Source organism: Apteryx rowi, unplaced genomic scaffold (genome assembly GCF_003343035.1).
Source record: "Apteryx rowi isolate R43461 unplaced genomic scaffold, aptRow1 scaffold_853, whole genome shotgun sequence".
NCBI lineage: Eukaryota > Metazoa > Chordata > Aves > Apterygiformes > Apterygidae > Apteryx > Apteryx rowi.
This window is the reverse complement of record NW_020451153.1, coordinates 54,182-78,954: the sequence shown is the minus strand read 5'-3', so window position 1 is coordinate 78,954 and position 24,773 is coordinate 54,182. Positions and strand designations below refer to the sequence as shown.

Sequence of the window (24,773 nt, the reverse complement as noted above, 5' to 3'; positions counted from 1 at the left end):
GTGCTTATCTGGGATATCTTCTCACAGCTGCCTGATCTTCTTTCTTCCCTCCCTCCCTAGCTGGGGGACAGCTCTGGTGAGGGGAATGAGTTTGTGGAAGAAGAGGAGGAGGTGTTGCGCTCAGACAGTGAGGGCAGTGACTATACTCCTGGGAAGAAGAAAAAGAAGAAATTAGGGCCCAAGAAAGAAAAGAAAAACAAAGCCAAGCGCAAGGAGGAGGAAGAAGAGGAGGAAGAGGATGATGACTCCAAGGTGAGAAGCTAACCTGCTGACTGAGTGGCTTACTCCCCATTCTCATACATTTGACTTGGGTGATCATTGTGCTTTGCATTTGTGATATAGCACACAGAGCTAGGGATGTTTTGTGTGTGTGTGTGGTGTTTTTTTTTTTTTTTCCCTCCCCTAAGCCTGCTTGTCTTGACTGTTTTCCTGCCTTGTGTTCTTTTCCCCCTCCTCCCTAAACATATCTGGAATGTATACTAGATCCATAGACTTTTCTCATGTCCACTGATGCTCTGTGGCCTCTGCCAGTGATAGGTGAAAGAGGAAGAATCACACAGTCCAGGGCTGTTGAGTCATCTGAAGATGTATGGATGTTTTGCTATTACCTATAACATGTGCTTTTTCACAGAGCTGCTGTGATTCTCTTTGTACAGGAGCCCAAGTCATCTGCTCAGCTCCTGGAGGACTGGGGCATGGAAGATATTGATCATATCTTCACAGAGGAAGATTATCGCACTCTCACCAACTACAAAGCTTTCAGCCAGTTTGTCAGGTGAACTGCAAGCTTTTAGTGCTTGGAAGGACTCTGGAGCAGAAAAGAGATGGAACAAGGACTGGGTTCCTTGCTTTTAGAACCTCAAGGCACATTAGAGGCACTAGTTTCCTCCTTAGAGCAAAAACTGAAGCAACAATAAAAATTGATCCAAATTTCTTCTGTTGTTAGTGACTGAGATGACACAGAAGCCCTTGCTGCCAGGCTCCTTTCTTCCCTAATATGCTGAATTCCATTCTGCTTTCCAAGCCCCCCAGAGCATTTGCCTCCACACTGTTTGAAGGATGGAAATGGAGAGATTCACTGGCTGTTGAGATCAGAGATTAGAAAGGAATGTAGCTTGGGAGAGAGGTGCTGCTGGGGGTGGGGGGAGGAAGAGAGGAAGAATGATCTAGACTTCAGGCTGGTCCAGTAACTGTTCCTTCCTTAACTGTACACAGGCCACTTATTGCAGCCAAGAACCCTAAAATAGCTGTGTCGAAGATGATGATGGTGTTGGGAGCCAAATGGAGGGAGTTCAGCACAAACAACCCCTTCAAGGGAAGTTCAGGTGCATCTGTGGCAGCTGCGGCAGCTGCAGCTGTTGCAGTAGTGGAAAGTATGGTGACCAATGTGGATGCTGTCCTGCCGCAGCCCCCTGTAGACGTGCCACTCAGAAAAGCCAAGACAAAGGAGGGCAAAGGTGAGATGAAAAATCTGACAGGGTGGTAGAGAGGAATGGTTGAGGCAGCAGTCCTCACCTGCAGGCTTCTTTATTCCCAGGACCCAATGCCCGGCGGAAGCCAAAGGCCAGTCCTCGTATTCCTGACATGAAGAAACCTAAAACAAAGAAGGTGGCACCTTTGAAAATCAAACTGGGAGGATTTGGTTCCAAGCGTAAAAGATCATCAGTAAGTGATGCTCCATCCTTTGCCTCTTGAAAAGAAGGTGCTGACACTAGAAATGCTGGGGTCTGTATCTGCTTGCTGTTCCCAGCATGCATCCCTGAAACACTTAACTTTCTTCTTACCTATCTCAGAGTGAAGATGATGATCTGGATGTGGAATCAGACTTTGATGATGCCAGCATCAACAGCTACTCTGTTTCGGATGGATCTACAAGCCGTAGTAGCCGCAGTCGCAAAAAACTCAAAGCTGGGAAAAAGAAGAAGAAAGGTACTGATGCATGTTGCCTGTTGGAGACGGAAGCACAGCTAAGTGTGCAGACAGATAAGAGGATGACGTGTGTAGCATTTAGACACTAAGAGCATACTTGAGGGAGGTTTTGGATTCTGGATCTCTCTATTACTGCGTAGGCTGTTGGTGCTGAGGGAGTACCCTCCCTTGCTGTAAGAAACCTCTAGCTGTGGCCTGTACTGCTGTAACTCTTCACCACCCTTTGCAGGTGAGGATGACTCCACAGTGGCTGTGGATGGCTATGAGACTGATCACCAGGACTACTGTGAGGTTTGCCAGCAGGGAGGAGAAATTATACTGTGTGATACCTGCCCTCGTGCCTACCATATGGTTTGCCTGGACCCAGACATGGAGAAAGCCCCAGAGGGCAGATGGAGCTGCCCACACTGTGTGAGTACTGAATTCCCCCAAACTGTGCAAGAGATCATGGAGGGGGAGGTCAAGTGATTTGGAACTGCTCTTTTGTGGTCATGAAATAATCATGAATTTTTAACTTTGGTTTTCTGACTTGGCACTGCTATAGGAAAAAGAGGGCATTCAGTGGGAAGCAAAGGAGGATAACTCTGAAGGCGAGGAGATCCTAGAGGATGTTGTGGGGGATGCTGAAGAAGAGGATGACCACCACATGGAGTTCTGTCGAGTCTGCAAGGATGGAGGAGAGCTGCTGTGCTGTGATGCCTGTCCTTCATCCTACCACATCCACTGTCTGAATCCCCCGTTGCCAGAGATTCCCAATGGGGAGTGGCTGTGTCCCCGCTGCACTGTAAGTTTTTGTTAGTACCATTCTCCTATTCCTATAAGAGAGGATGGATCTACTCCTTTTGAATAGTCTCCTTTTTCCAGGGATGCTTAGTCCTCAGAGATGATTATTTCTCCTCTTAATGTTTTTGTCACAGTTCATTTAAAGCCTGCTTTTCATGGCTGGATGGTACCCTGTAGCTTGGTTGCTCTTTCTCTAGAGAGCAGAAAGAACAAAATTACATCCATTGGGTCTCATGAAGTTTGCTCTGTATGTATGTATAGGAGTATAGTTGTAAGCAAATTCAGCATTTAAAAAGTATTTTAAACTAATAATGAGCCAAAAAGTTTCTGAGCTACAGGCTCTGTAGCATGCCAAGCCCTTTCTTAGTAGCCAATTGGGAAAAACTTCACACTGTTGCAGGATGTCATCAAAGTGAAGTATTGTAAATGGTGTTAGGTGCTTTCATTAGGTAATATGGTCTTCTGTGATAACAAACAAAATACAAGCTGCTTTGGGGTATATCTACAGCAAAATATTTTCTGTACAAACTTCCATTGAAGCTTTGGTTGGATGGACTGCTGGGCTCATCAAGCCTAGCAATTTCTGTTTTTCAAGTAGAATTTCTGAATTAGTATGGCCCTGGGGAGACCATGAAATTGAGATACTGGATCCAGCTTGGGGTTTGCTAGTCCTGGAAAAAGACAAACTGTAGAAAGTTCAGAGAAATGCTGAAGATAAGAGGATGAAAGGTTCCAAGCCCAAGAGTTTTGAAAAGAAAATTCCATCTGCATAGTAAAGCTGTAACTAAGAAAGGAAACTGACTGTATGTGTGTCTCCAACATACGAGTGCTGAGGAGTGGAATACTTGCAGTCTGTAATGAGATCTGTCTAATTTTCCAGTGTCCAGCTTTGAAAGGAAAGGTGCAGAAGATTTTGATCTGGAAATGGGGCCAGCCCCCAGTTGGCCCCCCGCCACCACGTCCATCTGATGCAGACCCTAATGCTCCTCCCCCTAAGCCTCTTGAGGGTCGGCCTGAAAGGCAGTTCTTTGTAAAATGGCAAGGCATGTCCTATTGGCACTGCTCTTGGGTGTCAGAGTTGCAGGTGAGTTGGGGGCTAAAATCATAAGGGTGGATAGTTATTTCTGTGGATATTCAGGGAGAGATATTTAACGTCGCTGTCTCTGTCCTGACTCCAGCTGGAGCTGCACTGTCAGGTCATGTTTCGAAACTACCAGCGCAAGAATGATATGGATGAGCCACCCTCAGGGGACTTCGGAGGGGAGGAGGAGAAAAGCCGAAAGAGAAAAAACAAGGACCCCAAATATGCTGAGATGGAGGAGCGCTTCTATCGATATGGGATCAAGCCTGAGTGGATGATGATCCACAGGATCCTCAATCACAGGTAGGGGAGGCAGCAAAGACTTACATCAAAATACCTATTTGTCTGTGAGAACAAGAGAGTTTTAACAAAAGCATTAAGCCTTGTTAAGGGAGAGTGGATGAGCTAATCTTTGCTACATGAATAAGGGTAGAAATGGGAGCTCTGGTTCATTTGTTTGCATGACAGACATTATTCTTGTTTCTGCTGCTTCATTAAGGTATTCTTTCCTTCTCTCCTATCTGAGTGGGCTGAATGAATGCTGTTTTTCTCCCCCACTGTGCTTGACTTACTGCTTTCTCCCTCAGTGTGGATAAGAAGGGGAATGTCCACTATTTGATTAAGTGGAGAGACCTACCCTATGACCAGGCATCCTGGGAAAGTGAGGATGTGGATATCCAGGACTATGACCTCTACAAGCAAGCCTACTGGAATCATAGGTAAGAAAAGTATCTAGAGGTTGCATTACTTCCCTTGCCTCAAGAGCAATTATTTGGAGCATGTCGTCAGTCCCTAGCATTGGCTGGATTAATACACAGAGATAGTCAGGAAGCATCTTCTTGTTGCTGACTCCTTATCCCTTTGGGCAGGGACCTTAATGCTGCCATAGCAGTTCATGAAGGTTATGGATGTAATCTGTTAGAAAATACCCCAGTTGGGTGTTTGCCCCCCTATTCTATGCAATAGCTTTCCCTTGGTCTTTCACAAAAGTCATTAAACTTGGACACTCTTGGGACTGTCTCTGCATAGGGAGCTGATGAGAGGTGAAGAGGGCAGACCTGGTAAGAAGTTAAAGAAAGTGAAGATGCGGAAACTGGAAAGGCCCCCTGATACTCCCACAGTGGATGTAAGTTACTGTTTCCTGCTTAGGAACCATCTGATACATAGCTACTTATTTTGGGAGGGGAAAATAGATTAGTTTTGTTAGTGGTACTGGCTTGTGCCTCTGATTTGATGGATGAATGATGAAACTGAAGGGTGAAGAGTATAAGGTTTCAAGTTCCTTCCTGGCCCAAAGAGAGAATGCATTATGGAACTTTCAGATGAAGGCCCACCTTGTCCTTTGGATAAGAGACTGGCTGGCTCTCAGTGAAAGGGTTAACAAAAGCTTTTTCAGAGGGATGCCTTTTGGCCATTTGGGGATTAGGCTCTGGGTACTAATCTGGTCCTCTATCATGGAGTCTCACCTGCACTGGGGAATATGTAAATGACTGGGAAAGGAGTCTTGGTAGCTAGCTAAGGTAAAGGATTTCAACTCTTCCTTCTCTTTGCTATAGCCCACAGTGAAGTATGACCGGCAACCAGAGTACCTTGATGTAACAGGGGGAACCTTGCATCCCTACCAACTGGAAGGACTGAACTGGCTGCGCTTCTCTTGGGCCCAGGGCACAGATACAATCTTGGCTGATGAAATGGGTCTGGGAAAGACTGTGCAAACAGCTGTGTTCCTATATTCCCTATACAAAGAGGTGAGGGGCAAATGTAGCTGCGAGGTCTATACTGAGGGGGACACTACCTGCGTCAGTGGATGCATTCCACTAATGCTCTTAATGGCTCTATTCATAGGGCCACTCAAAAGGACCCTTCTTGGTGAGTGCCCCGCTCTCCACAATCATCAACTGGGAACGAGAATTTGAGATGTGGGCCCCAGATATGTACGTAGTGACTTATGTGGGGGACAAAGACAGTCGGGCCATCATCCGTGAGAATGAATTCACCTTTGAGGATAATGCCATACGTGGAGGCAAAAAGGCATCCAGAATGAAGGTACAGAACTCTGCCATAATGCACGTGTGAATTGAAAGGGATACACTGCATGGCTTTCAGGAGCTAAGGTTCAAATACTCCAAAGACCCAGGGAGCTGACTCTAATGAGCAGCTTCCACGAGGAAGTAACTGCTAACTGATGGCTAGTGGGTGTTTAGACTCATGTTATAAATACCAGTCCATAACAATTCAGTACTTGGCGAGGAGGATATGATGACTAAGGCAATGCTGACTATAGGCAAACCCCTTTCTTGCTTCTACTTAATCTGTGAAGTTTTGTATCGTATTTTGTACAGTTCTAAGTCAACGTCAGAATTGCCAGTCTTCATTAATTTGACTCGTTTTTAGCTCCTTGTATGAAGAAGTGGCTAACAGTGAGGCTACACCTAGAGAGCTGAGAAATTGCATTCTATGCCCAAACAGGATGGAACAGCCTGATAGGTGGCTGGTTTTTATAGAACTTCAGTCTTGCTAGTAATTTTCTGAATCCTTTGTTTACCCTAAATCTAGATCTTACAGCCAGTCTTCTAACAACATGGGGGGGGGGGGGAGGCTACAGTTTCCCCAAAGGCAGTTAGGTAGGACTCCTTGCTTTTCCTTGAAATTGAGAACTGCATTAACCACTGACAGTAATCTGAATTTCTGCAATAATCTATTTAGCTTCTGAGTCTTAGCTTTTTGATGAGCTGTTCTTCTCCAAATACCATTTCCCTGACATGGCTCTATTCGCTGCTTATTTGTAAACTTCTCTTAGGAGATCTGGCAACTGTTCAGAAGGAGCAGATACTGAGAGAGTTGAGGAGAGTTACACGTGTGAGTAGTGGGGTATTAAAAAGCTAGAACAGTTTGGGTGGCAATTGCAGTTTTGTGACAGGAAACTGGCAGTGTGAAAATGAGCTTTGGGTATGCTGTTTGACTATAGCTGGTCACAACTTAAAGAAGAGGTAGGGTCTCTTGTCATCCTGGGGCTTTCCCTTATCCCATTACCATGTTCGTCCTTTTCCTTTGTAGAAGGAGGCAGCTGTGAAGTTCCATGTACTTCTCACCTCCTATGAACTGATCACAATTGATATGGCCATACTGGGTTCTATTGACTGGGCCTGTCTCATTGTGGATGAAGCTCACCGACTGAAGAACAATCAGTCTAAGGTACAGGAAAGCAAAGGTGGTAAGGTCTATAGGCATGGCATGTGTCACAGAGGGGAACAGGGAGTGATTATGCAGGAGACTAGCTGTTCTGAAGCAGAGAAGTTTGTCTGCCAACTCTTAGCTTCTTGTTCAAGAGTCAATTTGATGCATTATTTAAAAGGAAAAACAGAAAAAATATCCTTCATCTGCAGATTGTTACTGGGAACAACTTCTCTTGTAATGTATCTTACTGGATGAAACAGCTTTCTCTCTGGGTGAATAGGCAGTTGGCATATACTGGAAAACAGAGGAACCTGGCTGTTCTTTGTTGCTCTTGGATATGAACTGGCTTCTCTGGAAGCAGATCATATATCTGCACCACCTCCATTCTGGAAATGTTTACCAAACTGAGCATAAAACAAGTGAGATGAACACAATTATCCTGCTTCCAGAATAGGCTTCCTATCTGCATTCATCTAGCTGTGTAGCAGTATTAATTACATCTTACAGAAACAGGAGACCTGGTCAGAGGTGACCAAAAACACCTGGGTAGATGCTGAAAGCCATATAGCCGCATTTATATGAGGATGCACCTTAACTAAGCTTGTTTGAATTCAACAGAGTAGACTGTACTGTCTTAATACAGCCCTTCCCTAAGTTCTTGTGCCTTAATTCTGGTATTGATTTGTCCGATTTCAGCTGAGTTCCAGTGCTTACTGCACTAGAAACAAGTGTTACTGGAAAAGTGATTCTATAGGTTCTTGAAGACTGTGCAAGACAAAGTTATCTCTTGGGGGTATTCTGGTTTTTTGGTGGTGGTTGTTTTGTTTCTTTAAGTAGATTTACTTTTTCAGATCTCAGTGAGACATGTTTCCCAGACATCATAGCTGTGCTTGAAGTCCAGTTTCCCAATCTTTTTTCATTATTGGACTTAATAATGAATGCTTACTATTCATATCTATGAATTGAAAGACGTTATGCTCAAGGTTTTACTATGACTAACAGTTATGATTTAAATGGTCTTAGTGGACAACCAATCTGCCTGTCTCTAGAACAGTTTCCTATCTCATAAGGATAGCTTTAGGTGTTTGGCTGCAAGACAGATCAGCTGTTTCTTGACATATTATGTGGTTGTTACCTACCCATCCTACCAAAGTGTGATTTTGCAGATATAATCAGTAACCTCAATATTTCAAAGTTGAGAATGTTATTGAATATAATGATGTAGAAGGATAAATCTCTATGGGAGCTACTACAAGGATCCTTCTGGTGTGATAACCAAAACATTAGTGATGGCTTCCTTGGTTTTTGTTTGCCATCTAGCACAAACTGCTCTCACAGTTAGATGTTGTATCATGTTAAATAAGCAGAGAAATGGTCAAGTTCACAAATAGACTACTGCTTTATCGTCAATTTATGCTTGCAAACATGGTGCATTTGTATTTTTCAGTTGAGTACTCTACTGTTCACCAGCTCTGCCTGGAATCACTTGATTGTTGTTAAAACCAGCCCAAATTACCTTAAAGGTATTTTGGCAAACAGTTAGCTTTTTTACCCTCTGCCTGTTCAGAACTCCAGGACACCACTGGGATTGATATGAATAGGATGAGTGACTTAGCTATTTCTAGAAATCTCATGGCAGAGAAGTTGCAGGAATGTGGAATGTTAATTTATGAGGGGAAAAGGGCGTAATATACCAGTCCAGAAGTGACTGGTGGTCTGAAATAGTTTGTAACTAAAAAGACCAAAAGAAATCTGCCAGTACCTGATGGCTTGTTGGATTTGCTGCAGACATGTTTTAGCTAGGCAGAACAGTGGTGTGAATGAGATCAGGCTAGTGATTCTGACTGGAATGTGGGCTACTTGGAGCTCTTGCCTGAACAACTGACGTGGTCTAAATTGAACGTTTGTTTGTTTGTTTGTTTTCCCTAAGAGAAATCCTCCTTTCTAGAACTATGACTTATGATCCCTTGATATGTTTTTCTCTATTCTTCCCCGTGCTCTCCACTTCCCAGTTCTTCCGTGTGCTGAATGGCTACTCCCTCCAGCATAAGCTACTGCTTACAGGAACTCCCCTGCAGAACAACCTGGAAGAACTGTTCCACCTGCTGAACTTCCTGACACCAGAGAGATTCCAGTATGTCTTGAAGTGCAAATTCAGGCCAAGCCTGTCTCTATCTTGTCACTCCTATCCCCTTCCTTGTTTTTTTTCCTTTTTTTTTTTTTTTTCCTTTGTGACTTTTGCTAAGTGTCTCTTTTTCCCTACAGTAATTTGGAGGGCTTCCTAGAAGAGTTTGCAGATATTGCCAAGGAAGATCAGATAAAGAAGCTGCATGACATGCTGGGCCCACATATGTTGAGGCGTCTCAAAGCTGATGTTTTCAAGAATATGCCATCTAAGACTGAACTCATTGTCAGAGTGGAGCTGAGCCCCATGCAGAAGTGAGTGTGAGGATGGAGGGAGCACCTGCTGTTCAACTACTGTTCCTCTGTTCTGCAGTTTCAAAAAGGATGCTGGGGCAGCTGCTCATCCTCACTGTAGGGCTTTCTACATACTGGATAGGAGCAAGATTTCCTGCTGCCACTATAGTAGAGGGAGGAGTAATGCTGTGCTCTGATGTAAGGGATAAAGGGATAGTGACTGCTACTGGCAGAGCCTAGGTAGCTGGCAGGTAATGTCAGGAGCTGTGCAGAGGCTGGCAAAGAGAGTATGCTTGGCATTCTCATGAGGTTGTCTGAGTTACATTCCTTCTTTTCAGGAAATATTATAAATACATTTTGACAAGAAACTTTGAGGCATTGAACGCACGTGGTGGTGGTAACCAAGTCTCCTTGCTCAATGTTGTTATGGATCTGAAGAAGTGCTGTAACCACCCCTACCTCTTTCCTGTGGCTGCTATGGTATGTTCTGTCACTTGACTCATTCTCTATATGGAAATCCTGTGCTGGATGATATCAGGGAGCCAATTATCCTAGCTTTGGAAGGATTCCCCTTCCCCTCTTTTTGCTTGCATCTTCTCTCCCCCCCCCCCCCATGCCTTTATGTAGACCTGACGTACTGGAAGACCTTTCCTTTTCCAGTCTCTTTGTATGACAAGTAGGAATTATCTTGTGATTTACTGCAGGATGGTGAAGACAGTAAGGATAGGGACTGAGCTGATAAGAAAGGCAATGGGATCTAGGAGTCAAACTGGGAGAGAAGAGGCATAGGGTAGCAGTGGTGTTTCATATAGGTAGTGCTACACATGGCAGTTCTGCTAAATTAAATGGCCAGACATGAGTCAGCATCTGATGGACACAGTTGGGACTAATAACAAGCCATATCCCTTCAAGCTGTTTTGGGGGGGGGGGGGGTTGGGATTTTTTCCCCCCTCATTCCTTCTCTCCTCTTTTTCAGGAAGCTCCAAAAATGCCAAATGGCATGTATGATGGTAGTGCTCTTATTCGAGCATCTGGAAAGCTGTTGCTGCTCCAGAAGATGTTAAAGAATCTTAAGGAAGGAGGTCACAGGGTGCTCATATTCTCGCAGGTATATGGGAAAAACTTTAAGGTTGGAAATTCCATTTCTGAAAAAGGAGACTATCCATAAGGCATCCCCTTGCTTCTCTCACTATTGTTGTTGTTGGATTTTTTGATACTCAGATGACTAAAATGTTGGACCTTCTGGAAGACTTTCTGGAACATGAAGGGTACAAATATGAACGGATTGATGGAGGAATCACAGGGAACATGCGTCAGGAGGCTATTGATCGATTCAATGGTATGAAGTCTCTTGCTTTCTGCACGAAACGAAAACTTATGTATGTGCTTTTGTGGTCAGTGTGGTGATTGTTGGTTATTACCCAAATCTTCCACTGTTGCCCTGGAATTTTAAACTAGTAGTGATTCCCCTCACATGATGTGATGGAGCAAATAAAAATCCACATTTGAATAATGTGCTCTCCCTTGATTACTTTTGTTTTCTCCTTTTATCCAAGCTCCTGGTGCTCAGCAGTTCTGCTTTCTGCTTTCAACTCGAGCTGGGGGTCTTGGTATTAACTTGGCTACGGCAGACACTGTGATTATCTATGATTCAGACTGGAATCCCCACAATGACATTCAGGTGAGTATGAATGAGACTACTCACTAAGGAGTGATACTGAGGAAGAGGGAAGTAAAAGCATCAGTAGGAGAGGAGGAGTATATGTGAGACTTCCACTTTAGAAACATAGAAAATTAGAGCAGTTACAGATAGATAGAAGTGGGAAGTAAGAGTGGAGGGTTCTTCCAGGGCCTGACCTTTGCTAATGTTAAGAGGAAACATGAAGGCAACTGGGAAGTTTTGGGTGTGTTTTTTTTTTTTTTTTTTTTCTTTGAAGCTGATGTGTAGCAGATTACTGTTTGTGTGTTTCTAGACTGTTTTGAGCGCATGTTCTCTTTTCTAGGCCTTCAGTCGTGCACATAGAATTGGACAGAATAAGAAAGTGATGATATACCGCTTCGTGACAAGGGCCTCAGTGGAGGAGCGTATCACTCAGGTGGCCAAAAAGAAAATGATGCTAACGCATCTAGTAGTGAGGCCAGGGTTGGGCTCCAAGACAGGCTCCATGTCCAAACAGGAACTTGATGACATCCTCAAATTTGGCACTGAAGAGCTCTTCAAGGATGAGGCTACCGAGGGGGGTGAGTGCTTGGGAGTAGACCTGGAGTAGATGAGGAGGGCTGGCTCATTATTTGACAAATGGCAGTAGGCAGAGTGCTGACTGTGGCCCTACGGAGAGGTCTGGGGTGGTATTCCCTTTTCTCCTCTGAGCTCCATGTAGCAACTGTGTCTGTGCTCCTCTTTCAGGGGATAACAAAGAAGGTGAAGACAGCAGTGTCATCCACTATGATGACAAAGCAATTGAGCGACTGTTAGACCGAAACCAGGATGAAACAGAAGACACAGAACTTCAGGGCATGAATGAATATCTCAGCTCTTTCAAAGTGGCACAGTATGTGGTTCGTGAAGAAGAGATGGGGGTGAGTATGAGGTGGATGTCAGCTGGTATCTTCTGATCAGTGATGTAGGATCAGTTAAACAGAAGCAAACAGGGCGCTCATGCTTGTAAGGGCAGCAAGCAGCCATACCTCTGCTCTAAGAGGTTGGGATTTGGAGCGCAGGGCTCTGAATTTATTGCCCCTCTGTGACAGGACGAAGAGGAGGTTGAACGGGAGATCATTAAGCAGGAGGAGTCGGTTGACCCTGATTACTGGGAAAAACTGCTGCGTCACCATTATGAGCAGCAACAAGAGGATCTGGCCAGGAATCTGGGCAAGGGCAAACGTATTCGCAAGCAGGTTAACTACAATGATGGCTCACAGGAGGACAGAGGTACAAATGCACAGAATCCTGGGGAAGAGGGGTCGATGTATGTGTTGCAGGGAGAGTTACGGAGTAGCGTCTCAGGCTCACGTGCTGTTTTTCTTTCAGACTGGCAAGATGACCAGTCAGATAACCAGTCAGATTATTCAGTTGCTTCTGAAGAAGGAGATGAGGACTTTGATGAGAGGTCTGAAGGTAAGTTCTGGTGAAGCCGGAGTTCCTGGATCATTTTTTCTGGGTGTGGGAACAGCTGGAACTTGATTTTGTTGCTTGGTACACTTTATATTGCTTTTCTGCAAGGGAAATATTCACACAAAAATATGCTGTGCATTGTCTCTCTTCCTTAGCTGCATTTCTCTCTTCAGCAGCTCGTCGGCCTAGCCGCAAAGGCCTGAGAAATGATAAGGACAAGCCTTTGCCTCCCTTACTTGCTCGTGTGGGAGGGAACATTGAGGTAAGTAGCATCCGGATAGTTCTTTAAATCCTAGCTGCCCCTGTATATAGGGTTCTTTCCATATCTTTCTTCCTTTCTCCTTTCTAGGTCCTGGGTTTCAATGCCCGCCAGCGAAAAGCCTTCCTTAATGCTATCATGCGCTATGGAATGCCACCTCAGGATGCCTTCACCACTCAGTGGCTTGTTCGAGACCTCCGTGGCAAGTCGGAGAAAGAGTTCAAGTGAGTCTGCATTAGATGGGGGAGGAAGATGGGCAACATCTAGCCCCTGTAGGGCTGTGCGAAGGATGAGATTTGGGCCTTTTCTGGCCTTTCTGAGGGACTGCAGCTCCTCCTCATACTAGTTGATCCTGTGAGGGGGAGATGAAGTGTAACCTGGGAGAGACTAGGGGATTGTTCCTAGTTCTTTTTGGACTCAGCTTACCAGTCACTAAAAGCAAGTGCCTGGAGAAGAGTAGCCCAGCCAGGCAAGCGTTGTAACAATGTTCTACCCAAGTCCGTCCTTGGCTTAAAATTGTTTCTGACTCAAAATCCTAAGCCAACAGGTGTGTTCCTGTAATAATTTTGTATGGAAATTCTCTCTTGAAGGGGCTTGAAACCCCAGAACTTGTGTTGCTCTGGGCTGGGAGTCTTGGGGTGACTTTCTTTACTTTATATTGAAAAGTGTTTGGTCCTGCATGTCTTCAGTCTAATCCAGTTTCTAGTTTAATTGCATGTCTCCTGCTTCTCCAGGGCCTACGTCTCACTGTTCATGCGCCATCTATGTGAACCTGGAGCTGATGGTGCAGAGACCTTTGCAGATGGGGTCCCACGGGAAGGTCTTTCTCGACAGCATGTCCTTACCCGCATTGGGGTCATGTCACTCATACGCAAAAAGGTGAGTGCCTAGCAGAGCAATGCATCCTTCCATCTCCATACAACCTCTGGTTGATGGTGCACTGAGCTAGTGAGTTATTTCTTCCCCACCTATTTCTTTGTCATGTATCAAGTGGTTGTGCTGCCTAGTTTGAGGGTAAACTTTGTATGACTCCTCCAATGATATGTCTTTTCCTCACTCTCCTGCAGGTGCAGGAATTTGAGCATGTGAATGGACGTTGGAGCATGCCTGAACTGGCAGAGATAGAGGAGAACAAGAAACTCTCACAGCCAAGCTCACCATCTCCCAAAACTCCAACTCTTTCAACACCAGGGGATACGCAGCCAAATACACCTGCTCCTGTCCCTCCACCTGGTGAGAGCTTTCCCCCTTGCACAGTCCTGCGTCCTGACCTTATCCCAGCTGTTCCCCCTCACCGGAGCTGTGGTGGGGAGTTTGGGGGTGGACGCAGATCAACTGACCTCTCATGTTAGGAGGGCTGCCAAAGACATGTGCATGCCCTTAAAGGCAAGAGAGGACACTAGCTTCCCTTGGATGAGCTGACATCAGTGAGAAGAAAAGCCCTGCATTTGTGGTGGACAGAAAGGGGGTTTCCTTTTGAGTGATGTTGGTCCCATTTGGATGGGCCTAATCTCTGGGAGCGAAGGAGATGTGTGGTTGGTTACAGTGAGGGGAAGACCTTACTGATGGCTTCTCTCCTTCTCTTGTCTGCTGTGCTGCTCTGGGGTGGGGAATACACAGAAGAGGGCATAAAGGTAGAAGAAGGAGCTGGCACCAAGGAGCAAGGAGAGTCATCTGAACCAGAGAAAGAGCTCAATGCCTCTGCTACTGAAACAGAGGTTCCTATGGAGGTGAGTGCTCAGTTGCTTGTTTGCTTCATGCAGTTCCAAATATCTCTACTTCTGCTCTACTCTACTGTGTCATTCAGCTTCTGGGGCAGAGCTGAGTTCTGCCTGGGAAAACACTGAAAGCTAACTCTCAGGGTCCTTAGAACTGGCCTGTCAGTTTTGTGCATCTTCCCCTCTGTCTGCTGTATAAGACACTTTCCAAACTGCTTTGACTGTCTTCTGTTGATAGTGCTGAAGTAGTTCACTGGCTTTGACCAATGCTGCTTTGCTTCTCTTCTCATTGATGATTTCTGTCCTAAGCAGTGTGCTCAGCCTGTGGAGACACCACCACAGGAAGCAAAATCTCCAGTGAACCCTGCAGAGGCAGATGAAAAAAAAGTAGAGGAACCAGAGGTGAAGGAAAGACCAGATGAGCCAATGGAAGTGGAAAGCAAAGGTATCTCTAGGAAGGCTAAGACCCTTAAAAGCAATTTAAAAGAAAAGAAAAAAAAAAAATCACTAGTAGTATCTTCCTCAAGCTACATCTTCCCTGCCTCAATACTTCACCCTAAAGAAACAGGCATGTGTAGATAATCAAGGGGGACATTTCAGGGCTTTGAACAGGGAGGCAGGGAACAGTGTTAGGTTCTACACACTGAATTCTTGGACTTGCCAGCTACATCTCATGTTCCCCTTCTCTTCTGCAGCTGATGTGGAGAAAGTGGAAGACAGAGCATCTATTGAGCCACCCCCTGAACCTCCTATAATCACTCTGGATGAGAAAGGTGAGCTATGATGATTCCATTCTCTTCTTTACCCCTCTCCAGCAAGGATTCCTTGTGGGTCCAACTTGCTGTGGAATGTGCCTTATTTTTCCTAATCGTTTCCTGTGTGTACAGAAGAGAAAAAGGATGGTGATAAGAGAGATGTGGTGATGCTGCAGAATGGAGAGATGCTGAAAGAGTCAGTAGATGAAAGGCACAAGAAGGCAGTAAAGCAGCGCTTCATGTTCAACATAGCTGATGGTGGCTTTACTGGTATGAGACCTGTATATGCTTGAACTTATTTACCTGCCTCCACTTGTCTTGGTGAAATAGTAACTTGGAACTCTTCTTGTGTCTTGCCTTTCCAGAACTACACTCCCTGTGGCAGAATGAAGAGCGGGCTGCAACTGTTACAAAGAAGACCTATGAGATCTGGCATCGGCGTCATGACTACTGGCTCCTTGCTGGGATTATCAAGTATCCTTACCCTGACAGATGAGTGGTCTCCCCTTCTTCAATATATACTGTTGCTGTGAAGAGGCAACCCCTTTGGGTCTGCCTGGGATACATAAAGTGAGAGTGTGCTTTATCTTCTTTCACAAGAATCCTGCCTTGGTGGGAGGAGGGGGTTCCTGTCAGCATAGTTAAGACTTGGTGAGCAGGACATTATTCTTGTTTCTTTTCCTTTGCCCTTGTTCCCCCTGTCTCTGCACCTCCTTTCCCCACCCCCTCTTGAAATGTATCTGCCTGGGCTGTATATTCCCTTGTTCTCACTGCCTTTGTTTGCCTGAGCTCATCCCATCTCAGTCATGGCTATGCCCGTTGGCAAGATATTCAGAATGATCCACGTTACGCCATCCTCAATGAACCTTTCAAGGGTGAGATGAACAGGGGCAACTTCCTAGAAATAAAGAATAAGTTCTTGGCAAGGAGGTTTAAGGTAAGGATTTCTGTTCAGTGTGACAAGTGTCTTTCAGCCAGCTAGACCTCTAAGAGCAAGACAAACTGTTCTGTTGAGCTTGGTGTCCTGATTTTTCTGCTAAAAAGGTGAAGGCTTTTTGCAATGTCTTTCATATTGGTGGCTAAAAGGAGCAATATTTGTTAGGATCATTTAGTAGCTTCATAATAGGAGCCCTTTACTCTAGAAGCAGTGTGTCGGGGAGCATGGTTCAGCACTCTCTCCAAATGTTTCTTCAACAACTGGTATTCAGGAGGTGTTAGTGGCTGTTTCCACCACAGTTTCTGCTTGGTGTGCTACAACCCACCCAATATGCCTAAGTAGAACTCAAACATTGTGTAACACTGGATTGGTGAAAGGGCTGCCTTTGGTTTTTGCCTGAAGTACTTAGGAGTGACCATAGTTTCATTCTGAAAGTGATTTCAGAATATAATGTAATTCTGAATGAATGTTTTGCCCTGCGATTCAGTGTAGCTTGGCTTATCTGCTCTGCACTGTCTAATTTGATTTCTTCAAATGTCCCTATCTGACATGCTTAACAGGTTTTTAGACTCTTCTTATAAGTAGTTCAAGATACTTCTCACTCAAGTTCAAAAAGGAAGCTCCACCCTCATTGCTCTGTACAGAAAGGCTAAAAAGCTTTTTGGGGAGTATTTTATAAAGCCATTAAGAATCTGAGCCATGCTAGCTGAGGAGTAAGAATCCTAGAAGACTTTCTTATTTTTCTTATTAAACTGGCTAGGACATGCCCTGGTTTTCTTGTGTACTTGGCTTAGCTTAATGGAGCCTTTAATTGTTTTGTAATATTTAGTCTCTATCCCAGTATAAGCAGAAGCCTGCAAAATGAGGTTTGCCTGCAGAATCTCATCTCATGAGGGTGGGAAACTGGAGCAGGAGGAGGCAAGTGGGGTGCAAATAGGCTACTTTTCAGGTAGTTGCTGGAAGACTTTATTACTTACCATGTCTATTGCAGCTCCTGGAACAAGCACTGGTGATTGAGGAGCAGCTGCGACGAGCTGCCTATCTGAACATGTCAGAAGACCCATCTCACCCTTCTATGGCTCTGAATACACGTTTTGCAGAGGTGGAATGCCTGGCTGAAAGCCACCAGCACCTATCCAAGGAGTCGATGGCTGGGAATAAACCAGCCAATGCTGTGCTGCACAAAGGTGATACAGTGTGTTAAGCAAGGGTGGATATTTGTTTAGCATCATTGTCCCCTTTGGTCTTTTCCCCAGGAACCTAAGCCCCTTTCTCTTCCAGTTCTGAAGCAGCTGGAGGAGCTTTTGAGTGATATGAAGGCAGATGTGACTCGTTTGCCTGCCACCATTGCCCGTATCCCACCTGTGGCAGTGCGCCTCCAGATGTCAGAGCGAAACATCCTCAGCCGACTGGCCAACCGCAGCAGTGAGCCCCCTCCACCACCGCCTCCCCAGCAAGTAAGTACCCTCTCTGGTCAGTGAGCAGCCCTGCCTGGCTTGGCTGTTTTGTGGGGGCTCTGTGGGGAGCTGCCCTGGTGAGCTAGGATGTATTGACTAGTATTGTGTCTCTTGCCCTGCAGGTGGCCCAGCAGCAATGAGTCCTTGGCCCAGTGCTGTTGACCTTTTGGCCAAGCTGAAGTGACCCACCCCTTCACACTCTACCCCTCTGCCTGACATTCCTGACTGGGTGCTGTTTCCCTCCATGGAAGCTGCTGTACAGGTCTCTGGGAGAAGAAACTCCTTCTGCAGCCAGCCATTGGAGCAAGGAGTGTGCTTAGGAGTGAGGGGGATGTATGATGGACTCTGTATATAGTGACTGGAGGCCGCAGCGCCACCTCTGTTACACAGAGAATCTGGCTGTGTTGCTCACTGCCTCGGCCTGGAATTCCAGTTTTTGTTTTTAATTTTATTTTGAGTTTGTTTACTGAGATGAGTGCACAGGCAAAACCAAGCAAAAGCCAGGACAGAGACAAAGCTACCTCCATCAAGATCCTTTTTAATACAAAAACTGACCAGACTTGTCCACTAATAAGCAGCTTGAAGACAAAAAAAAAAAAACAAAAAAAAAAAACACAGGAAAATCTTGATAAAATTGAAAAATAAAATTTCCTTGTATTTTATTTTATTGTCTTGATTTAGCTTTGTCAGAAAATGTCACCATCATAGCTCTACCTGGGTGATCTATCTCAGCTTTCTCTGGGCCAAGAGCGACCATTTGGCTAACTCATAATGCCTATACTATGATAAGGAGTAAGAGAGAGCCATACTATCAATGGTACTGTCCTGTTGCCCTGTAAAAGCAGGGTCTCTAGTATCCTGCAGCTTCTTGCATATACATTAAGCCCTTTTGCTGTTGCCTGATCACTGGTTTGACAGGTTTTGTTTCCTAGAATTTCACTTAGATGGTCTTTGTCTTACAACCTTAAGGCTACAGTCTTGGGTAAAGCCTACGGCGAAGTTGGACCTTACAGGAAAGGAGAGGGGGCAGGGTGACGTTCCCTGATGTCCGTAGCACCCCCCCCTCGCCTCCCTCCGGCCGTGGGTGCCCGCAGGGAGCTGCCAGGCCCCGCCGAGCCCAGGCCCCGCGACGAGGGGGCGGGGCCAGGTGCGCCGCCGTCACAGGCGCGGCCGGCGCTCAGCCACTCGGCGAGCAGTGGAAGCGGTGGCCAGCTGGTGGGTGGGTAGCCCGCCCAGTGGGAGGGCGGAGCGGCGGCTCGGCGCGTGCGCGGCCGGGGCCGGGTGGGGGCAGGGCCGCACGTGCTGCGGCGGCAGGGGAGTGCGGAGCCGGCTGCGCCGCCCGCGCCGTCATGGGGCGGAAGCTGGACCCTGCGCGGAAGGAGAAGCGCGGCCCCGGGCGCAAGGCCCGCAAGCAGCGCGGGGCCGAGGTGGAGCTGGCTCGCTTCCTGCCGCCAGGTGAGCCCGGCCCGGCCCTGCGGCGCCCGGGCAGCGCCGTCCCGGGGCCGCCGGCCTGATTGCGTCTTTCCCTCCTGCAGAGGCGGACCCCGGCCAGAGGAAGCTGTCCAGCCACGCGCGCAGGAGGTGAGAGTGGCGGCGGGGGGCGCGGGGCCAGCCGGGCGGGCGCCGCTGACCGCCTCTTCCCCTCCCACTGCAGGTCTGCGAAGAGGCGGCGGGCGGCGGGCGAGGAACCGCGCGGGGGGCGGCAGCCCGGAGGTGAGTGCGGGGCCGGGCCGCGCTTCGTTGCTTCAAGCGGATCTTTTTCCTGACTTCCGCTGCCTGCTGCCCGAGATAGCGGGGAGAGCTTGTAGTAAAGGGTAAATCATTAAAAAGTCTCCCTTTTCCATCTGTTGGTCTCTCTCTGCCTTTTATTCTGCTCGCATCGAGGTTACTGTAAGCGCGTTGGGATGCTGAGGCTTTTAACCATGCTGCATTAAATCACGTGTATCTGAGTAAGCCCTCGCGGTGGGAAGAAGGGATAAACACAGATCTGAGAAATAAGGGTGCTGCCGCATGTTGGGGCAGGTGCTGTAAGGATTTAGTAGCTGTGTCTTTCTTCGGTAGTTCTAGTCAGATCTTTTTCAAGTTTGGTTGGGGGAGAGGGAAGAATACATCTTTATTTTTGCTTGAGAAAACCGATGTGGAGAGCAATCCCTGCTCTTAGACAAGCAGTTTGGGGCTAGGGTGGAAGAGTCCGTTTTGCATAACAAGTCAAAAAACAGAACAGCCGTTGTAGAGAATAATGCTTAACTTAACCACTTGTTTTGCCTGCAGTTAAAAAGCAGGTATCCCCATTGAAGGAGATACTACCCAAAAAGGTAGTAGCACAACCTCCTCATTGTCAGTCTGGCTTCAGTGATGGTAATTCAAAATGGCTGACTCCAGCCAAAGCTAAGAAAATCCAGTCTGAAGACAACAATGTGGAGTTGTCCAGCGATGGTGAGGAGGAAGAGGGCATCTGGGAGATGGAGGAGGAGGAGGAAGATGGGAGCAGCGAGGAGATGGTCGATGATTATGGTGCCTCATCCTCTGACGAAGAAGAGGTAGGAGCTTTTTGCCCTTGATTTTGCAGGAAAAAAATTGACTTTGCTGGCTGTAAGGACTCAGCAGGCTTGGTGGGGAAAGGGTAACCTTGCTGGAAGGCTGGATGGGGAGGTGGAGAAGAGCTTTATCATTCTTCCCTTTACAAGAACAACTTCAAGTTTAGCAACTAGTCCCAGCAGAACACTTAATGCCTTCATCTGTTGTCCTTTTTAAACAGAGCAGGTATATTTCACAGAGATGGCAGGGATTAAGGGGGCACCCGTTGATACTGTTTCATTAATCTTCTGTCTCTCTGTTTAGTTGCTGCCCATTGAAAAAGCTGCCCTGAAGCAGAAATCTGACAGGTGAGGATTTGAGAACATCACGGGTCAGCAGCGTCTTTCCTGGTTGAAGCAAGGAGCCTGGGTTGTTCATTCATAACTACCATTTCTTGGATGATAGAAGAAGTATCTGAGAATCCTGCTCTTGTGTAAAAAGCTGTCTTTTTCTTTACACCTAGGGGAGGCTTTAGTGAAGACGACAGTGAAGAGGAAGAGGTGGCAGAAGAGGCAAGCAGGCAGAAAAAGGGGCAGAAGGAAGAAGAGGGAGCAGATCTGCAGCTCAACATGGATGTAGATGAGCAATTCAAATTGCCAACTGATGAACAGATTGAGAGGGAGAATATCCTTTTCATCTGTGGTATCTATAAGCTATTGTGGCTATGGCACTACAGAGCTTGAGTAAGACTATAGAGCTTCATTTGCACTTTATTATGAACGTTGTTTAGCAATATTTGTGCCTTACAAGCTGTTTTTAGTTGAATTGCCCTAACAGATAGTGGTAGTTCTGTGGTTCTGTGCTTCTGTACAGCACAGTCAGGGAACCTGTTATTCCCTGTTATGTGTTTGTCTAATGCATTCTTGGAGCCTCTGACCACAGCAATACCAGCATCCGGAGTGCTTGTTCTTGGGCTTTAGTGATTTTTCATCTCTCTCTCCCCTCCCCTAATCTAATTGCTTCTTATCTGTCTTCTTTACTCTCACTAGTTGCCTTTAGAGAACTTTTAGTCTTTTTTCTGTTACAAGTAAAGTTTTCAGTATTGAAAGGCTTTTTTCATGTCTCTTCTTCCCCCCCTTTTTCTGCTTTTCTAGACTGAGGTGTTTGAAAGAATTGAGTTTGGTTATTTTCCATGATTTGTGAACTTCCTTGTCTGGTTGCCATCCTTTGAATCCCCCTTCTGCCCAGCACCAGTGAAAGCGTAGAGCAAAGGCTAGTAGATGTGCATACTCCAACAAGGCCTTTCTTGTGCAGCTGCTGTATGTGGTGATTCAGGACTCTTGCATGACTGGCTGTGCTTGTGAAGAGCTTGCGTGTGAATTGCTTGGTTGTTCACAATTCCTTAACGGTCCTTCTACCTGCTGAGCCACCTGACCTGCACATCATTCACCAGCGCATCAAGGGCAACATGGAGGTGCTGCAGGATTTTAGGGTGAAGCGGGAGGAAGGACGCACACGACAGGAGTACCTTGCATTACTGCGCCGGGACATGGCTGCCTACTATTCCTACAGTGACTTCTTGCTGAAGAAGCTCATGGATGTCTTCCCACTCCCTGAGGTAGGATCCTGCTCAACCCATATCTTTGCTGACTGGTGAGAATTTGGCTGCCTCCCCAGAACTTCATTTTTACCTCAGGTTCTCTGGTCCTTCCTTCCTGCAGCTGATAAACTTTCTGGAAGCCAATGAGGTTCCCCGCCCTGTGACCATTCGCACCAACACACTCAAGACACGGCGACGGGATCTGGCACAGGTGAGCAGAAACTCCTGGCTGTCTCCTGCCCTGCTTGTCATGCAGGGTGTCTCGGAGGCCTTAGTCTCTTCTCTTTGTCTTACAGGCTTTAATTAACCGTGGTGTGAATCTTGACCCCTTGGGGAAGTGGTCAAAAACCGGACTTGTTATTTATGACTCCTCTGTACCTATTGGTGAGATCACCCTTTTTGTCACAGGGCTGAGCTGACCCTCGCTCAACTCCCATTCTTTCACATGTAGTCTTCTTTTGTTCTGCCTTCCCTGCCCAGGTGCGACCCCTGAGTATCTGGCTGGCCACTACATGCTGCAAGGAGCTTCCAGTCTTCTCCCTGTCATGGCTCTGGCTCCACAGGAGAATGAATGCATCCTGGATATGTGCTGTGCCCCAGGAGGCAAGACCAGCTACATAGGTACATCACTGGAGCCTTTGTGGGGTGACTTGGGAGGGATGCTCTGCAAAGTGATGCATTTCCACTGGTCCCTCTAGAAGAGGGGAACAGAATGGGACTGAATTCAGGGAAAGGAGGGGCATCACAGTCCCTATGGACAAAAGTGCAGGAGGTTTTCAGCCCCTTGCTGATGTATTTGGCCCTTTGGCAGCTCAGCTTATGAAGAACACAGGTATGATCTTGGCTAATGACAGCAGTGCTGAGCGGTTACGTAGCGTGGTGGGGAACTTGCATCGGCTGGGAGTCACCAATGCTGTAGTGAGTAACTGCGACGGACGCCAGTTCCCTAAGGTAAGTTCCTCCCTGCTCTGGGGTGGTCTTACTATGCTTACCTAGAGCTGTGCTGTACCTGTAGTAAAGTTGTGTTCCATGAAGTCATTTGTCACAGGATGGTGAGCCAAGTTGTAAGGGAGTGTGCTTGTTGTTTGGTGTGGAGAGGGGAGTGAGAGATCTTTCTTGCCTTCCCCGTCTTCTGGTTCCACTTCTAGTCTCAGTCTTGGTCTCAGTTCCTACCCGTGAACATAACTCCAATGTGTGTTTGCCTGCAGGTGCTGGGAGGGTTTGACCGTGTCTTGCTTGATGCTCCTTGTAGTGGAACAGGTGTTATTTCCAAAGATCCTGCTGTCAAAACCAATAAGGTGAGTGAGTGTGGGGACATAAGATGAGGCCTCATATGTGGTTCATGAGAGGAAAGATTTTCTGGGCAGTTTCACTCGAGAGACTTTCTGTAATGGCAAAACTGATTTTCCAACTCTTTATTTTGTGTGTTGCACTGGAGCTTGCTTTTCTGGGGTTAGTTCTGCAGAAGACCCCGAAATCTTGATGTTGTATCGTATGTACTTGCTCTCTTGTCATCCCTTCATCCGCTATAGGGTACGAAGCCTGGGGTGCTTCCTTGTGCCTCTGTCATCTTAACCTCTCTGTTTGTTTCAGGATGAGAAAGATATCCTGCGCTGTGCTCACCTGCAGAAGGAGCTGATTCTCAGTGCTATTGATTCAGTCAACGCTGCCTCAGAGACAGGGGGCTACATCGTCTACTGTACTTGCTCCATCACAGTAAGTCCCCTCCATGCTCTGCTATGAACATCTCCTGCTCAGGGTACCAGCAAGCCTTGGATCCTAATGCTTAATCTCTGGCAGGTGGAGGAGAATGAGTGGGTTGTGGATTATGCCCTGAAGAAACGCAATGTTCGTTTGGTGGCCACAGGCCTGGACTTTGGCAAGGAAGGTTTCACCAGGTGTGTGCCAGGCCACAAGCTGCATGGGCAACTGTATTCCTTGGTGGCCAGGTTTCAGCAGAGGTATTATAGTATTTCTCACCCCATTTCTTCCTCCAGATTCAAGGAATGTCACTTCCACCCCTCTCTCAAGTCTACACGGCGTTTCTATCCCCACACTCACAATATGGATGGGTTCTTCATTGCCAAGTTCAAGAAATTCTCCAATGCCATTCCCAAGGCACAAAAAGGTGACATAATACTAGCGTTGCTGAGCTGCCTGGGCCTGCTGTCACAGGCTGCTTCCCCTGCGGAAGCCATATCGGTTCCTCCTATGGCACCTTTCTCTCTTCTTTCAGGTGAAGAACCTGCTGTGGAAGCAGCAAGTCCATTGCCTGTCCCTGATACCATCATGGAGCTTCAGTCAAAAAAGAAGAAACTTGAGGGATCAAAAGTTGCCAAAGGGCAGAAGAAGCCACAGTCTGCTTTGAAAAAGAGACATTCTTTGCAGGCACAGCGCAGACCTGTGAAGGCTGGCCAGCCTTCTCCCCAGGTGTTGCGTGCTCGAGTCCCTACCAGGAAGAAGCGTAGAGTGAACCAGAATGAACAGTGAGAGGAAATGCTTTTCCAGGTGTGGTCCCCTCCTTGGAGCGTAAAGGTGGGGAGCTGCCCTGCTATGCGCATACCATCTTGTCTTTCCTGCTCTGTGCAGATAATCACCGCAGTAGTGAGCGCATAGGACAGCTACTGCTCAGTGTACTCCTTTCCTTCCTCTGCAACAAGGACTGGCACTGACCTATTAAAAGTCTTACTCAAATCTTGTCCTTTTCCTTTGAGTGTTGAAGACAGGATTCTGCCATGTCCACTTAACTTCTGTGCCACAGAAATCCCTTCAACTCTCCTCTAATGTTCTCGCATTTTCAGCGTCTGTTCTCACTGCTGTTGTTCTGCAACATGGAGGTGTGTGAGGAAGCAGTGGGAGCTGAAATCCTAGCTGCTTGGAAGATGGTGGTGGCACGTGGTGCCTGTGTCAGCAGAGGGCTTCAGGCAGGACTGGAGCTCCTATTCCTAGGCCAGTGCTCCTGTGGTCATCCCTAATTCTGTCATCACTGTGTCCTGTTCCAGTTCATCCTTGTGCTTATCTCTAGCA

At 46.8% G+C, this 24,773-nt stretch overlaps 2 protein-coding genes and 1 non-coding gene across 10 annotated transcripts in view; all 3 read left to right on the top strand.

Moving 5' to 3' along the window:
* The window catches only part of CHD4 (chromodomain helicase DNA binding protein 4), a 21,792-nt gene extending 2,491 nt beyond the window's left edge, over positions 1 to 19,301 (top strand). Inside the window, exons 3-40 of one of the 8 annotated variants that reach the window (XR_003257589.1) lie at positions 61 to 252; positions 657 to 775; positions 1,216 to 1,457; positions 1,538 to 1,665; positions 1,794 to 1,929; positions 2,159 to 2,340; positions 2,474 to 2,713; positions 3,593 to 3,796; positions 3,891 to 4,096; positions 4,381 to 4,512; positions 4,823 to 4,919; positions 5,350 to 5,541; positions 5,639 to 5,839; positions 6,851 to 6,988; positions 8,983 to 9,104; positions 9,236 to 9,409; positions 9,727 to 9,868; positions 10,365 to 10,496; positions 10,610 to 10,727; positions 10,945 to 11,069; positions 11,392 to 11,629; positions 11,796 to 11,968; positions 12,140 to 12,506; positions 12,677 to 12,765; positions 12,853 to 12,986; positions 13,497 to 13,641; positions 13,830 to 13,995; positions 14,383 to 14,492; positions 14,793 to 14,925; positions 15,176 to 15,253; positions 15,368 to 15,505; positions 15,601 to 15,709; positions 16,040 to 16,172; positions 17,164 to 17,359; positions 17,454 to 17,629; positions 17,752 to 17,891; positions 19,165 to 19,210; positions 19,284 to 19,301. Coding sequence is in view for 7 of the 8 variants with exons in the window: in XM_026090186.1 (XP_025945971.1) it covers positions 61 to 252; positions 657 to 775; positions 1,216 to 1,457; positions 1,538 to 1,665; positions 1,794 to 1,929; positions 2,159 to 2,340; positions 2,474 to 2,713; positions 3,593 to 3,796; positions 3,891 to 4,096; positions 4,381 to 4,512; positions 4,823 to 4,919; positions 5,350 to 5,541; positions 5,639 to 5,839; positions 6,851 to 6,988; positions 8,983 to 9,104; positions 9,236 to 9,409; positions 9,727 to 9,868; positions 10,365 to 10,496; positions 10,610 to 10,727; positions 10,945 to 11,069; positions 11,392 to 11,629; positions 11,796 to 11,968; positions 12,140 to 12,506; positions 12,677 to 12,765; positions 12,853 to 12,986; positions 13,497 to 13,641; positions 13,830 to 13,995; positions 14,383 to 14,492; positions 14,793 to 14,925; positions 15,176 to 15,253; positions 15,368 to 15,505; positions 15,601 to 15,709; positions 16,040 to 16,172; positions 17,164 to 17,359; positions 17,454 to 17,629; positions 17,752 to 17,769 (5,625 nt within the window). In the remaining variant the exon portion in view is untranslated. Of the gene's footprint in view, positions 1 to 60; positions 253 to 656; positions 776 to 1,215; positions 1,458 to 1,537; positions 1,666 to 1,793; positions 1,930 to 2,158; positions 2,341 to 2,473; positions 2,714 to 3,592; positions 3,797 to 3,890; positions 4,097 to 4,380; positions 4,513 to 4,822; positions 4,920 to 5,349; positions 5,542 to 5,638; positions 5,840 to 6,850; positions 6,989 to 8,982; positions 9,105 to 9,235; positions 9,410 to 9,726; positions 9,869 to 10,364; positions 10,497 to 10,609; positions 10,728 to 10,944; positions 11,070 to 11,391; positions 11,630 to 11,795; positions 11,969 to 12,139; positions 12,507 to 12,658; positions 12,766 to 12,852; positions 12,987 to 13,496; positions 13,642 to 13,829; positions 13,996 to 14,382; positions 14,493 to 14,789; positions 14,926 to 15,175; positions 15,254 to 15,367; positions 15,506 to 15,600; positions 15,710 to 16,039; positions 16,173 to 17,163; positions 17,360 to 17,453; positions 17,630 to 17,751; positions 18,292 to 19,164; positions 19,211 to 19,283 lie in introns of those variants that run through there. The other 7 variants (XM_026090193.1, XM_026090192.1, XM_026090191.1 and 4 more) reach the window with 7 other exon arrangements.
* Positions 14,024 to 14,163, top strand: LOC112977667. Its single transcript, XR_003257604.1, has one exon.
* NOP2 (NOP2 nucleolar protein) lies at positions 18,904 to 24,440 on the top strand. Its single transcript, XM_026090194.1, has 16 exons — positions 18,904 to 19,084; positions 19,165 to 19,210; positions 19,284 to 19,342; positions 19,901 to 20,169; positions 20,471 to 20,514; positions 20,670 to 20,830; positions 21,565 to 21,764; positions 21,868 to 21,957; positions 22,043 to 22,130; positions 22,227 to 22,367; positions 22,558 to 22,697; positions 22,955 to 23,044; positions 23,340 to 23,462; positions 23,547 to 23,644; positions 23,744 to 23,874; positions 23,983 to 24,440. Exons 1-16 carry the CDS (start codon positions 18,979 to 18,981, stop codon positions 24,234 to 24,236), a joined length of 2,040 nt encoding a protein of 679 aa, XP_025945979.1. The 5' UTR covers positions 18,904 to 18,978; the 3' UTR covers positions 24,237 to 24,440.
* The last annotated feature ends 333 nt before the right edge of the window (positions 24,441 to 24,773 follow it).